Source organism: Schistocerca cancellata, chromosome 6 (assembly GCF_023864275.1).
Source record: "Schistocerca cancellata isolate TAMUIC-IGC-003103 chromosome 6, iqSchCanc2.1, whole genome shotgun sequence".
NCBI classification, from domain to species: Eukaryota; Metazoa; Arthropoda; class Insecta; order Orthoptera; family Acrididae; genus Schistocerca; species Schistocerca cancellata.
In genome coordinates this window covers 366075618-366091456 of record NC_064631.1, presented here as the reverse complement: position 1 = coordinate 366091456, position 15839 = coordinate 366075618, and the positions used below count along the sequence as shown (strand labels likewise).

At 45.5% G+C, this 15839-nt stretch overlaps 1 protein-coding gene across 1 annotated transcript in view; it reads right to left on the bottom strand.

Moving 5' to 3' along the window:
• Positions 1 to 14931, bottom strand: part of LOC126190917 (uncharacterized) — a 481361-nt gene extending 466430 nt beyond the window's left edge. The window contains exon 1 of the mRNA XM_049931547.1: positions 14828 to 14931. Within this exon, the coding sequence (XP_049787504.1) occupies positions 14828 to 14912 (85 nt within the window). The 5' untranslated portion in view covers positions 14913 to 14931. The remainder of the gene's footprint in view (positions 1 to 14827) is intronic.
• Positions 14932 to 15839: the final 908 nt, after the last annotated feature.

Here is a 15839-nt window from a genome sequence, read left to right as displayed (position 1 = left end):
AAGGTGCAACAATGATGGCGTCCCTCAAGGCAAGCAGCAACAATGACCATGCTGACGATACGTCGAGCTCTAGACGTAGTAGCACTGTCCTTGTGGAAACTTTCTTGCTGCAAACAAGCACATTTCCTGACTCGAGGTCGTGACGTGTCAGTACGATAGTGCACGGGCAAGCGAACAATGCACTGAGCTGACAAAAGTCGTGGGATACCACCTGAGATCATGTGAGATCTCCTTTCGCCCGTCGTAGCCAGGAACTCGACATCTCAGGACTCAATAAGTCGTTGAAAATCACCTGCAGAAATAATGAATTGCGGAAGTGTTGCCAGTGCACGAACTGGCCGCTGGATTATGTTCCATGAAAACTCGATTGCAGCCATGTCGGACTATGCTGGTGACCAAACCATTCGTTCGAACTGTCCAGAACGTTCTTCAAAGCAATGTCTGGAACAATTATTGGCCTGGTGACATGGTGCATTGTCATTCATAAAAATTCCATCATTGTTTGGGGACATGTAGTCCGTGAATGGCTGCAAATGGTCTCCAAGCAGCGGAACATACCGTTTCCAGTCAATGATCGATTCAGCTGGACAAGAGGACCCAGTCCATTCCATGTAAACAGAGCATACAGCATTATGAAGCCACCACCTGCTTGCACAGTTCCTTGTTGGCAACCTAGGTTCGTGGCTTCGTAGGGTCTGTGCCACTCGAATCCTACCATTAGCTTTTACGAACTAAAATCGGGACTCATCTCACGAGGCCATGATTTTCCGGTCGTCTAGGGAGCAACAGATACGATTAGGAGCCTAGGAGAGGTTCTACAGGCAATGTCGTGTCGTGCTACTAGCAAAAGGTATTCGCGTCAGTCGTCCGCTATCATAGCCCCTTACCGCGAGATTTCGCCGCACTCTCCTAACGAATACGTTCGTCATATGACCCACATTAATTTCTACTGTTATTTCACGCAGTGTTACTTGTCTCTTAGCACTGACAACTCTACAGAAACTCCGCTGTTCTCGGTCGTAAATGAAGGGCTCTGTGGTGTCCGTGGTGAGAGGTAATGCCTGAAATTTGGTATTCTCGGCACACTCTTGACACTCCGGCTCTCGGAATACTGAATTCCGTAACGATTTCCGAAATTCAATGTCCCATGCGTGTAGTTCCGTTACCATTCCGCGTTCAAAGTTTGTTAATTTCCATCGTGTGGCCATAACCATGCCGGAAATCCTTTCACATGAATCACCTGAGTACAAAAGATAGCTCTGGCAACACACTGCCCTTTTATAACTTGTGTACGCGATGCTACCACCATCTGTAGATGTGCACATCGCTATCCCATGATTTCTGTCACCTCAATGGACGTCCTCTCCGGCGGTGGTAGCACGGTGCCGTGGTGACACTAAGTGGTGTTTATAATGACCGTTATTATCGAATAGATTCGTATTCGAACAACATTCGTGAGATCCCGACTAGCGGGAGCAGCAATGTCGATAGGTCGATAGGTCACCATCCTGCGCGGGTGAATTCCGGAAAGGCACAAAATGATATTCTCACACAGAAATACCGTTTACATGCGATTTCTGAATGACGAACTCACTGCGTAATCTTTCCTTACATACAAAATGTAGATGGCCCTACTCTTGTCTTCTTTGTGTAGTTGGACTGAAATGCCAGTCATTTGAATATTCAAGCGTGTATTACTCTCCATAGCAATATTAATATCCTCCTTTCTGTATAATGTCGCGTTTTATTATATTTATGTCACGGTAATAATCCTGTTAATTATAAAGGCAGTGTACCACTTTACTGACCAACGATTGTATTATTCCTTAACTTAGCTGTAAGATGCACTCCGTGTGCCGTTTATACCTTTGCACACATTGCTACATGTGGAACCCTTTTTCTTTGTTTTTCTTTGTTTGATAAAGTTTTGGAGGAATACTGTGTAACTGAGAAATTGCTAAATACTCCATCATTACACATTGTCCCAACTGGATCTGAATTTGTGAAGAAAGAATATCAAATAGATGTCATCATCACGAGGCCGCTGGCGAGGCTTGCACTGAATTACTTTGACTGCTTATTTCATTATTAAGTCTTCGAGATTTCAGATTGTCGCTGGTTCGGGTATGGTAGGAATGTTTGGAGATAGCGGATGAGCCTGCAGCACGGTCAACAGCGTTTCACGCCCCCACATAGAGATCTTCCACATTCACTACCGGGTGCGCATTGCACTTAGCGTAGACTCTCCGACCAAGGAATAATAATGATTTGTTCGAAAGATCATCATTTTTAAACTAACTTTTACTTGCAACTGTGAACCAACTAAAGAACTTCTATTCCAAATTAACTCTTAAATTCCATCGATGAATTAAGGGATGATTCACAATTTCTCGTTAGTTTCGTGCCACTTACATGGTGTTGTAATTTCAATGGTCATCAGTGTACTTTTTCTCTTACAGATTACCATGAATTTGGTGGAAAATCTAATGTGACCAGTACTCATATACGTTTTAATGAGCAAAACTTTACATTCTTATTTCCCAGGACGAAAAACAAATATTTAAAACGACTAGATATGCAGCTTCCAGAACAAGTATCCAGTGATTGACAGTTCCTATACTCGTAAGTCAACTATTGCCGGTCATTTCCGTTTTTTATAAAAGGTCTATTTTTGAATAAAACAGACTTTATTAACATTATACATCTTTATTCTTCATGTCTACATATTTGCAGCCCTGTGCCGCTACAGGACTCGGTATTGTAGCGTGTAACATGGCGGTTTGTAGCTCAACTATATAGATTCGTGAAAAAACAGCGAGCTGTAATCACATTACGAATTCGAAGAGTTCGCCCATACATGGAGTATACTTTCCTTCAGCACGACAATGCCAGACTACACACGAGCGATGTGAAATCTGAAACAATCAGACGGCTTGGGTTCACTGTCATCGATCATCCTACACACCGTCTCGAATTGGCCCCATTCGATTTTATCCATTTCCAAAACTTGAAGAACATCTTCGAGAATTCACTTTGATATCGATGAAGCGGTGCAAGCAAAGATGAGACTGTGGCTTTTCAGCACGCTCGCGTACAAAATGTTGACAGTGAAATTTTAAATTAAGATTCATCACGTAAGTTTGGAAATGGTAGAGGCTTTTTTGAAGAAGTCACCATCTGCGTGACAGTAATTAGTGAGATCATGGAGATTCTAACCGAGGGTAGTTGGATTGCGATAGTAACCTGACACCGCATGATGTTGCTCCCTGCGCAGAACATTGTACTTACATTCTGGAGAAGCGCTATTGTAGTGTCCGTCTGGCTGTTCTGGTTCATGGTTCCCATCATCTTATAATATCAGCTCAGATGACTTCTACGTGCTCTGCCAAAGCCACAGCTGTCATTTCTGATGTTTTCCCTCAGTAACTGATAGCTGCTATGTTTTCTGATACCCAGCCGGTCTGAAGACTCTTTTCTTACTCAGAACAACTGAAAGACAGAGATTTTCGTTTTAGTTTGGTACTGCGGACGAGCGATCTTCCTCGTCGTCCTATCTGGACTGGCTGGAGTCTATCAGTTTTGTTCACCTGAGCGAGACGTCGTTCAAAAATAGCAGAGACGCCAAAAATGCGAAATATTCCTCATGTAAGGAGACCAAAATTGTGTCGAAGCTAAACTTCAGTCACTGTTTTAACTGGTGTAACCATAACGTTTTACGTCTGGAAAAGTTAACTACCTTCCGCACTGTTTGTACTCATGAAACCAACATTACGCATTTTTGCTAATTATCTCACTGTTGCACGAAACACCGTAATGACACTACTATTTCACTGCCGGTATCCGGTATCCCTCTCGTTTTTAAAGATCGCTAACTGAAAGACTACAGCCGTTAAACAACTGTTATAGACGAAGTTTTGTTAACTCGTATATAGGAGATTCTGACGGAACTACCAAACTGCGGAAACATGTTGATAGTTCTACGCCTGATTCACTCCTCTCGTGTAGATAGCGCTGTAGACGACCAAATGCGTGATGACCAGACTTAGTGGTATAATTTAGTAATACTTTTATCTACATCTATACCCCACAAATCACCTTACGGAGTGTGGCGGAGAAGACTTCTGGTAACATTATCTTTCCTTTTCTCCCATGTTCGTCCTGAACAGTGCTTGGGAAGACGACTGTCTATAGACCTTCGAATAAGCTTTAATTTCTCTTTGTCGTCGTGCTCATTTCGCGAGGCGTATATTGGAGGAGGTAATACGATAGCTGCTTCTTCTTGTGATGTACACCCTGTTAATGTCAACAGCAAATCTCTCAGATATTGTCTGTTATCAAGAAGTGCGTGTGGTGGGGAAGTGGCGTTTCCCGGAAGAACGTTACAACTGCCGTACAGAAATACTAGGAAGCAATTCCCCGTCTAGCAGAGGAGCGCAGCGTTCAGTGATATATTTTCCTGTGCGTTTCCTGCATTAGTTTTATTATTTGCTATTTTCTGTCCCGTGCAATGTATACGCATCTAGTGAAAAATACGCCCTCCATCCTTGCGGCTGTTACTACACCGCAGTATCACCACTGATTTAAACGGCGCTCTGTGAAAGGGTCTGTATAACATTCTGAAGCACTTGTAGGAGCTTGTGACTCAAGTGGGCAGACGGAGTGGCGACTGTACTGTCAGCTCTTCAGTTTACGGAAGGGCTATCAACGCCTCTTTTGTTTGCCATAGGAGTTCATTGAGCGTTTTCGTAACGCTCTCGCCCCTACTATACGATCTCGTGGCCAAATTTTCCGCTCTTTGTTGCATCTCATCTGTCCATTCTATCAATTCAGCTTGGTCGCAATGAGCAATGCACGGGAATAAAACAACAGTCTTTCAAGGCATTTCTTTCGTGGATATTTTCCTTAATATTCTTCCAATTAATTTCAGAATGATTTCTTGTTCTACGATTTCTTTTGTCTGGTCAATCTACTATGACATTCCGGACGGTAGCTCGCGGGTGCTTATGGTTGTTACTGTTTCCAGGGATTTTTTCGCAAACAATGTAATCGAAACGTAATAGACTCTTAGCATGTTTATGTACAATACGTAACATTTATTTACTTTCAGGGTTAACTGCCAGTCGCTGCTCCAGTCATACATCCTCCGCAGGTGGTCCCACAACTCGCGAGTGTTTCAGCGCCACAATCTTACTACAGCCAACACCATCGGCGGTAAACAGCCTTCTGGAGCTTCCCTCTAGTTCATTAACATATTCTGTAAACAGTAATGGTCCTATCACACTTCCTTGAGGAACTCTTGAGATTACATCTGCCCAGTTCCATCTGCTGTCTTTCTCGGTGCTCCATTCTGAAATCGACTCCGATACATGAGAAGCTCGTGGTCTGTTCATATACGACTGTACCGAATGCCTTTCGGAAGCCAAAGAACACGGCATCAACCGAGACGCCGATATTTAAGTCGCTCTGGATTTCATGGCGAACACAGCGGGAGATGTTTCGCAAGGCCTCCGTTTCCAGAATACATGTCGATTTTTATAGATATATGGGGCGATCCAAACTTTCTTTCCGACTGAGGGCGTTGCTGCAGCTTATGCGCAACGTAGCACGACTAGGATGCGGGTGTATAAGCACCAACATGTAGGTGGGGAATCGGTGTGGCATTCGTGTCTTTCCGACAGATGTGCGGTAAATGCAGAAACGTAAACCATGGAGTCATTATTACCAAATTAGTCCAACAAAACCAAGCTGCTGCTATTCTTTTCTTGGCTGCCAAAGGACAAAGACCGGTAGACATCCATCGGAGAATGCTGTACGTGGTTGGGACAGCACGTCTGGCAAAAACCACCGTTGTGCATGGTGCGCCAAGTACCGTTCTCGGTGCTGCTGCTCCATTATAACACAGCACGTTCTCATATCGCAAATGTTCGTAAAGCACAAGTTACGTCAACTCAAGTGGGAGACACTGGAACAGTCGCCCTGTAGTCCTCATCTCTCCCTATGAGATTGTCACGCCTTCCCTGAAAAAGACTTTGAAGGGTCGACGATTCCTGTCGGACAAGAATGGTCAGCACGCAATTACGGACTTCTTCACGCAGCACTACACGATGTTTTACCAGTTGGGCATATTCAGCATGGTGCTTCTATGTGATGATTATTTGATTGCTTGTGACGATATTGTCTGATTGGCATACCGATTCTGGACTGTAAGGCCTTTGAACGGAAATTTCTTGATCTCCCCTTATAAAGTGTTTGTTCCTTAAAAATATTACGAAGGTGAGCTAAATGAAAACCTTAAATTAGTAATAACAAATCGAAATTTCGCGCCGTCACCCTGTAAGTTGGTAAGCGTGCTACAAACAGCGTGCAGAATGGCCTGCAGCTGGCAGCATAGTGCAGATGCACACATATCATCGCAGTATCAGTATAAAGATGGCCGTCCCACTTGCAACTTGCACCAGGGAAGAACAGCGTTCTATTATTCGGTTTTTTGCGTAGTGGAGGTGTGAAACCTATTGAAATTCATCGACGAATGAAGGTTCAGTACGGTGATGCATGTTTGTCACAGCAGCAAGTCTATGAATGGAGTAGGAAGTTCGCAAATGGTGTGACTTCAGTGGAAGATGATACTCGTCCAGGTCAGGCACAACGAGTTGAGACTCCACAGAACATTGCAGCAGTTGAAGCCATAGTGAAGGAAAACCGCCGAGTGACACTGAGTGACATTGCAGCATGTTTACAGATTAGTCATGGGTCAGCACACCACATTGTGCGTGATGTGCTCCAGTTTCACAAAGTGTCTGCAAGATGGGTGCCACGGCAGCTGATTCCTGAAATGAGAGAACGACGAGTTGATGCTTGGAAAGAGCTTCTTCGGCGCTTTGAACGAGACGATGATGGCTTCCTTGCAAGAATCGTTACTGGGGACGAAACCTGGGTTCACTTACACCAACCGGAAACGAAGAGTGTGAGCAAGGAATGGCACCATTCCTCATCACCAAAACCAAAGAAGTTTCGAACAGAACCATCAGCAGGGAAGGTTATTCTGACTCTCTTTTGTGACGAAAAAGGCGTCCTTTTGGACAATTACATGCCTAGAGGGACCACTGTCATCAGTGCATCATACACAGATCTCCTAAAAAATCATCTGTGGCCTGCAATCAAATCAATGCGACCTGAACTGCTGTCAGCAGGTGTCCTTTTGCAACACGACAATGCAATGCCCCACACTGGGCGTACAACAACAACAAAAAATGGTTGAAATGGCTCCGAGCACTACGGGACTTAACTTCTTAGGTCATCAGTCCTCTAGAACTTAGAACTACTTAAACCTAACTAACCTAAGGACATCACACACACCCATGCCCGAGGCAGGATTCGAATCTGTGACCGTAGCGGTCACGCAGTTCCAGACTGTAGCGCCTAGAACCACTCGGCCACCACGGATGGCGCCCGTACAACAGTTGCAACAATCACAGACCTGCATTTTGAGTGTCTTCCTCATCCAATATACTCACCGGGCCTTGCCACAAGTGATATCCATGTGTTTGGACCACTCAAAGACGGAATGGGAGGAAAGAAGTTCCGTTCTGATGAAGAGGTACGCCACGCGGTGCATGAGTGGTTGCGCGGACAACCAAAAGAATTTTTTTCTAAAGGAATTTATGCACTTTGTAAGCGCTGAAGGACTTGCATTGAGCGTGGGAGAGATTATGTTGAAAAGTGGAACAGCTTTGTGCCACTTCTGCACAATAAATAATATTTAAAAAAATATTTAAGGTTTTCATTTGACTCACCCTCGTATAATACGTGAGTATAAAATATGTTCTGTAATTATGCTACAGACTGAGGTCAGCCAATAGGCCTATAGTTTTGCGGAACTACTAATACACTCCTGGAAATGGAAAAAAGAACACATTGACACCGGTGTGTCAGACCCACCATACTTGCTCCGGACACTGCGAGAGGGCTGTACAAGCAATGATCACACGCACGGCACAGCGGACACACCAGGAACCGCGGTGTTGGCCGTCGAATGGCGCTAGCTGCGCAGCATTTGTGCACCGCCGCCGTCAGTGTCAGCCAGTTTGCCGTGGCATACGGAGCTCCATCGCAGTCTTTAACACTGGTAGCATGTCGCGACAGCGTGGACGTGAACCGTATGTGCAGTTGACGGACTTTGAGCGAGGGCGTATAGTGGGCATGCGGGAGGCCGGGTGGACGTACCGCCGAATTGCTCAACACGTGGGGCGTGAGGTCTCCACAGTACATCGATGTTGTCGCCAGTGGTCGGCGGAAGGTGCACGTGCCCGTCGACCTGGGACCGGACCGCAGCGACGCACGGATGCACGCCAAGACCGTGGGATCCTACGCAGTGCCGTAGGGGACCGCACCGCCACTTCCCAGCAAATTAGGGACACTGTTGTTCCTGGGGAATCGGCGAGGACCATTCGCAACCGTCTCCATGAAGCTGGGATACGGTCCCGCACACCGTTAGGCCGTCTTCCGCTCACGCCCCAACATCGTGCAGCCCGCCTCCAGTGGTGTCGCGACAGGCGTGAATGGAGGGACGAATGGAGACGTGTCGTCTTCAGCGATGAGAGTCGCTTCTGCCTTGGTGCCAATGATGGTCGTATGCGTGTTTGGCGCCGTGCAGGTGAGCGCCACAATCAGGACTGCATACGACCGAGGCACACAGGGCCAACACCCGGCATCATGGTGTGGGGAGCGATCTCCTACACTGGCCGTACACCACTGGTGATCGTCGAGGGGACACTGAATAGTGCACGGTACATCCAAACCGTCATCGAACCCATCGTTCTACCATTCCTAGACCGGCAAGGGAACTTGCTGTTCCAACAGGACAATGCACGTCCGCATGTATCCCGTGCCACCCAACGTGCTCTAGAAGGTGTAAGTCAACTACCCTGGCCAGCAAGATCTCCGGATCTGTCCCCCATTGAGCATGTTTGGGACTGGATGAAGCGTCGTCTCACGCGGTCTGCACGTCCAGCACGAACGCTGGTCCAACTGAGGCGCCAGGTGGAAATGGCATGGCAAGCCGTTCCACAGGACTACATCCAGCATCTCTACGATCGTCTCCATGGGAGAATAGCAGCCTGCATTGCTGCGAAAGGTGGATATACACTGTACTAGTGCCGACATTGTGCATGCTCTGTTGCCTGTGTCTATGTGCCTGTGGTTCTGTCAGTGTGATCATGTGATGTATCTGACCCCAGGAATGTGCCAATAAAGTTTCCCCTTCCTGGGACAATGAATTCACGGTGTTCTTATTTCAATTTCCAGGAGTGTAGTTAGATTTGTTCTGCTACAGTCAAGAATAGTGAAAAACAGTTGTGTTTCTTTCGTTGTATTACGTTAATATGAGGTTAACCTAAGCTTAATTCGTTTGAAGTATTTTGCATGCCGCGTCCTCGTGGAGTGGGAAGAAATTGTTTGTTGTCCACGGCCTGTAGTTTGACGCTAAGATATTAAGTCAGTATACATTTCTGCTACACATTTCTGCTACAGCGAGCGAACCGACCGAGGTTGTGCGTTGGATTACACAGTGGAATCGATTCTTGAGGACACTTGTTCAGATCCCCGTCCTTCCTCCTAGATTTAAGTTATCCGCCCCCTGCCTACGGCACTCAAGGCAAAAGCGAGGAAGGAAGCAGTGGATTTCTTCTTCCATCTCTGAGCCAGTACGAGCTTAGTTCAGCCTCAACTGACGTCGGCTGCAGAGTAAACTTTAATTTTCGTTCCTTTTCAGCGAGCGTCAGTATAATGACAGCGTTAGGAATTATACGTGATCGCGGACATAAAAAGGGAGTAAGGTTCACGAAATTATCGTTCTGACGTTGTTCCTCTTGTGTTTGATTGCTGCTGGAGAGGCTTTGATTTAATAAAATGGGTACCTAATTTATGTGGTTCACTCTTAATCTCAGTTCGAAGCTTGTCAACAACTACAGCAATTAGTCATGAAATTTTATATACATATACAAGGGGTATTCAATAAGTACGCAACCTTTTTTTTTAAGCAGCTTTCCGGGTCACCGCATTATTCACCACATGTTTGGCCACAAAGCATAATTTTTCAATATAATCTCGTTTCAACGCGACGGCCTTACGCCACCTTACTGGGCCTATATGCCCGCTTGGTACCACTCTCCTCGTCCACATCGGAGCCAACATCTTGCAGCTTCAATAATCTTCCCATCATCCACGCACTGTTTCCCACAGAGCGAATCCGTCATTGAGACAAAAAGATGGAAGTCGGAAGGTGCGAGATCCAGGCTGTAGGGTGGATGAGGAAGAACAGTCCAGAGAAGCTTTGCGAGCTGCTCTCGGATGTGCAGACTTTTATGAGGCATTAAGTTCTCATGTGTGGAGGAGGAGAAGTTTGAATTTTTGTAGCGATGAACAAGTTGTTTCTTCAGTTTTCTGAGGGTACCACAGTACACTTCAGAATTGATCTTTTGTATCATGAAGGTGGGTATCAAACACAATGATCCCTTCCAAGTGCCAGAAGGCGGTCGCCATAATTTTACCGGCTCAGGGTGCGGCTTTGAACTTTTTCTTCGGAGGAGAGGTGGTGTGGCGCTACCCAATGGATCGCCGTTTTGTATCTGGTTAGAAGTGATGAAACTATGGTTCATCATCTGTGACGATGTTCGACAAATAATTGTTACAATCATGTCTGCACGTTCCAACATTGCAAGCGGCCGGCCGGCACCCGGAAGATCAGACAAGTTTGGGCGACTTTGTTACGATGATGACAGACGCCCCGCCCAAAGACTCACCGTGCTTTTGTTCACTCCCAGGTCTCCGTAGACGTTCTGCAAACGCCTATGAATGTCTGCGATGCTACGCTTTTCCGCCAAGAAGCTCAATGACAGTTTTCTGTTTGGAACGCGCCTCCGTTGCATTTTGAAGGCGCAGTAACTTACCGAAACTTCATTAAACTGTAGAAGGTTAAGCGGGAACATTCCACTATGCCCCATAACAAATTCCATAGTTTTTCAACCTAAATCGTCAGAGAAAAAATCGTGTTGCATTACTTATTGAATGCCTCTCGTATTTTGGTGATGACGATCAACTGACAATTTTATATTATATTATATATTATATATATATTATTAAGTATTAGTAATGCTGTTTTCAGTATGTGGTTACCATAACGGAGTTTCAGTACACTTTTTAATCGCCTTGTACAACAAATTTTATTGTATTTACGCCTTGTAAATGGCAGAGCGATTCCCTAGTGAGCTGAGGATTGCTGACTACACGTAACAAATAGCAAATAAAAGGAGAAACTGGAGTAACATTTCAGTTGCGATACTGTTATCCGCTTAGTTACGTAACGAGTTCACGATAAACGTCCATTCAGCTCGGCGCCACGAGCGAACTCGCCTGATAACCCACAGGTCCAGTCAGTACCCACTCAAGACGGAAGCATTTGAAACACTACACCATCTCACGCATAGTCGAACTTCGCTTGCAGCAATTTTCGTTTGCTATAAAACTTATGAGGAAATTCAGTTAGGGAGAACCAAGAAAAATTACACTTAAAATGCGAAATGAAGGTAGTACAGTAAGATTTTGGTGCAACAGTGCGATTCGTATAGCAGTACCTTATTTAGATTATCCAATACATGGCATTGTGCTTATCAAGAATTTATATTCAGCATTACTCGCAGAAGAGGCCTTATGACAAACTGCTCATATGCCCATCTTCTTGCAGAATGAGCTATTTTTTTATTTGATTCAAGTGCGAGTCTCTAGGCCATTATGTCTACGAACGTGATATTTGTCAACAAAGGTTTGAGATGTGGAAACGTGGTTACCAAGAACTCATTGTATGGAAAGGGGAAAGTATTTTCCCGTAGAATTAACACTTGATTTTGTTATTTTTTACGAAGATATTGCAGAAACATTCTCTCTTCTAAATGGAACGACGCACTGTTTTAATGATGTTGGTGATGTCTTAAAGTACACTGTTCTGCAAAACTTTAGGACAGAAGTAACTTTCGCATGTTGCATCACTGCCAAGTAACATAGCTCTATTAAACTTGGGCCATACACAGAAAGAAGTGCTAGGGTATCGCAGAGAAGGCAACTAGGAAATACGGAAAGAGACGAACAGAAATGAGACTTTTATCCAAAAAAAGTAAATACACTGAAGTCGCCGCGATTCGTGATAGTGCCATGGACATTGGAGACGTGGTTCTTATTAGGGTGCGGGTTCGTGGTCACCACAGACGGCAGTACATGCTCTGCAACGAGCTCCCATACTGGAGACGTGGTTGGTACGGAGTTCTCGTCGTAGGGCGTTCCATTCCTACACCAGGGCGAGTCGCAACTGCTGGAGGGTCGTTGGTGCATGTGGACGCGCTGTAATACCTCTCCCAACACTTCCCGCACGTGCTCTATGGGATTTGAGTCCGGAGAAGGTGCTACCAATCCATTCACCGAACATCCTCTTGTTCCAGGAGCTCCTCCACAGGAGCTGTCCCATACGATCGCGGATGTCATCCATGATGTTCCGGCGTAACGACAAGCGCTGGCACGACGATCAAGAACGGAAGAGCAGACACGGATGTGAGACGTCAGCCAATACCACGCTGACGAACCCCTCTCTAGGACGACACCAAGACGAGCGGCCCCAATGTTGATAAGTAATGTAGTTAGTGGTTATGTTACCTCGTGCCTGAAACCTGGACTTCCATCGCCGGAAGGTGGTGTGGGTCTTCAAGTCCCACCGCCACACCTTTAACGTGCACTCCGGCGATGTCTTTGGAATGACATCCTGGAACAGTTTTACCATCCACCAAAACAGCAAGACCGTGAGCCACCTCTGACGATATAGGCCGCGCCCGGAGTGGAAAACGAGCTTGCAGCAGTGACTTACGAACTATATTGTTTTGCTTGTAATGAAATTGTCTATACCGGAGGACATTGATTATTTGCAAATCGCCACTTGCAAAGTTAAGTGTTATCAGTTTAACTTATTGCAGTAAACTCCATTAATGCGATTTGCTTGAATTGTTGTCTAGCGAACCGAGAAAACAGCTTCCTAGGCACCCTATGGTATACGACTGAGCAGAACACAATACTTAAAAATGAAGCCAGGGCTGAATGGATCGCGGAAAAGACACACATGGGGAAGAACTACAGTACCGCAATAACGTGGACGGGTGAGAGTACCGTATTCAGAGCTCTGACGGTCATTACGCCAAAGTAACGTTATGACTCCGTACACCAGAACACGTGGAGCATCCGAACGATCATGTTCGACAGTGCTCCTGGTCGCATTACGTAACCTCACATGGCGAGAGATGGGAACACGTAGGTTTATTTGTGTGAAGTAATTTAATTCACAGCCTGCAGGATTATCGCAAATACATGTTAATGGGATTCTGAACCACATACTGGAGAAGCAAACGAGAATTTAAGATATTTATAAGACTTTTATTGAACTGAAAAGATAGTGCTTTACCAAATACCAAGGTAGCGTGTCAACAGTACAAAAATGGCAAACGAAAGCATTTAACGCCACTTATAAAATGTCTGATTAGAACGAGCTAAAAGCTGTAAGTTGTACTTTGTCTGAGCTCAAGAGCAGTCGGCGCACAACCATATCGCTTTCATTGTTTACACGGTAGTGCCGGCACTCGAGAAAGGGGTGGCTCTTCAAGAGACGAACGAAATGCATGTGAGGAGGAATTTTTACAGTTGGGTCACGTGAGGTTCTCATCCCTTTCTTGCTATATTGCATTGGTTATTAGCGGTCGCAAACATAAGTAACGGTAATAGGAAATTATACGACATGAGATGAAGAATTCAGGTATAGGTAAACAAGGGAGGATTAAGAGCTGCGATTGCACATCCAGTACCAATACCGTGTCCGTGTTTCGGTTTTTTATGCAGTTTGGTTGCTGTTTATTGTTGCTTAATAAATGGTGGTATGCAGGTGGTTGATATTCAAAAACTCACAAGGTTTTATATGCAAATTTAGCCACTGTTTATTATTTGTGGAATACAAAAGAGTCTTCGATCGCAAAACCTTTCCTTTATTTTATTTCCGGTTTCGGTCTATGAACTCATCATCAGACGCATCTAGAAAAGAAAAAGAACGTTGAAATTTACGAACGAGAGCATAACGATAGCGTATAATAGTAATGGTAGTAGCATTAATATTCATGATCTGAATTAGTTAAAAAGCAGCATTCATGTCTTTCAGGAAATAGCAACTACTTATAAGAGAAAAATTTCAGCCCCAACAAGCTTCGGTTCGCACTCGTCATCATTACCTTCACAATACTGTTTCCAATATAGTTATTTCTGTTTTGGAAATCGCCTCATGAAATTAGTTGAAACACGCTATACGACAATTGCCGGTTCTTATGTCACACGCAATCTCTTTCTGTTTCTCTGAGTTATTTAACTAATTTCGAACATCTTCAGATAAATTGTAGTTGCGAAAGAATCCTTCAAATTTTATGTACTGTGTGCAGCCTCACCGATTAATATTCTTCTTTTCTCCTCTTCCCACTGGCTACCTGCCGTCGACATTTATTTCATTTTTAATAACACTCAATATTTAACATAAAGCTCTTCCTCAAAATTTTTCTTGCCTCCTCTCACGATGCGGATAACAGACACACTCGTCTCACACTCAATTAAGAAATGCACCCTCGTCAATTAGTAAAACTAGCATTGTCAGCACTGCAATGGGCGATGAGAGTACGCCTCCCAGAGAAACTGGCCTCGCTAGACAGTGGTACGCCTACAGCCAGGAGAGAGCCTGGGCAGCAGAGGGCGGACTCACCGACGTAGGCGTGCGCGGCGGCGGCGGCGGCGAGCAGCGGCACGAGGACGGGCAGCCAGCGCGGTGGTCCGTGCGGCGGCGCCATGGTGCGCCGCGGGCGGCAGCTGGCGCGCGACTGCCCGCCGCCTGCACCCAGCTGCGGACCCACGCCGAGCGCAGCGCCGCTCAGCGCCGCCGTTCGATACGTCGCCGGCGCCAACCGCGGCCGCGGCCGCCTCTCTCCGCGTAGCAGGTTGCCGCCTGCGTTCCTGCACCGCCGCACCCGCCGTCTGCAGCTCACAGGGGAACCGTACCATCTTCCAGTCACCGGTCTGATTCATACTGACAAGATGTTCAATGCACGATTAGGACTTCGACATACGTAAACAGGAAGACGCAACTGTCAAGCGTTTTCGAGAAAAGCAAACGTGAAAATTTTATGCCGGATTAAATACAGCGTGACGATTATTTAATTATATGAAAAAAAGGAAAAAACTTAAATTACTTACAGACTACGGCGAAGACACACTTTATTGAACATGTTAACGTCACAACAGACATTCATATTTAGGTTATGAGATGTTCGATATGCCTGCCATCATTGGCGATGATACGGCGCAGACGAAAACGAAATTCTGCATGACCCGCTGAGGTGTAGAAACATCGATTCTGTCGCTGATCTCCTGAATGGCTGTTTTCAGCTCACAAATGCTTTTCGGCACTTTTATTTTCACAAGTCCATCAAACAGACAAGTTAAAAAAACACGGTGACAGTCTGGTTTCTGTTCGCAGGAGATAAGCGACAGTACAGTTTCTTTTCGCAACACTCGAATAAGATGCACAATACTTCACACACACTAAACACTGCACTAAAGAGTAGACACAAAGACGACAGCCGGCCGAAATGGCCGTGCGGTTAAAGGCGCTGCAGTCTGAAACCGCAAGATCGCTATGGTCGCAGGTTCGAATCCTGCCTCGGGCATGGATGTTTGTGATGTCCTTAGGTTAGTTAGGTTTAACTACTTCTAAGTTC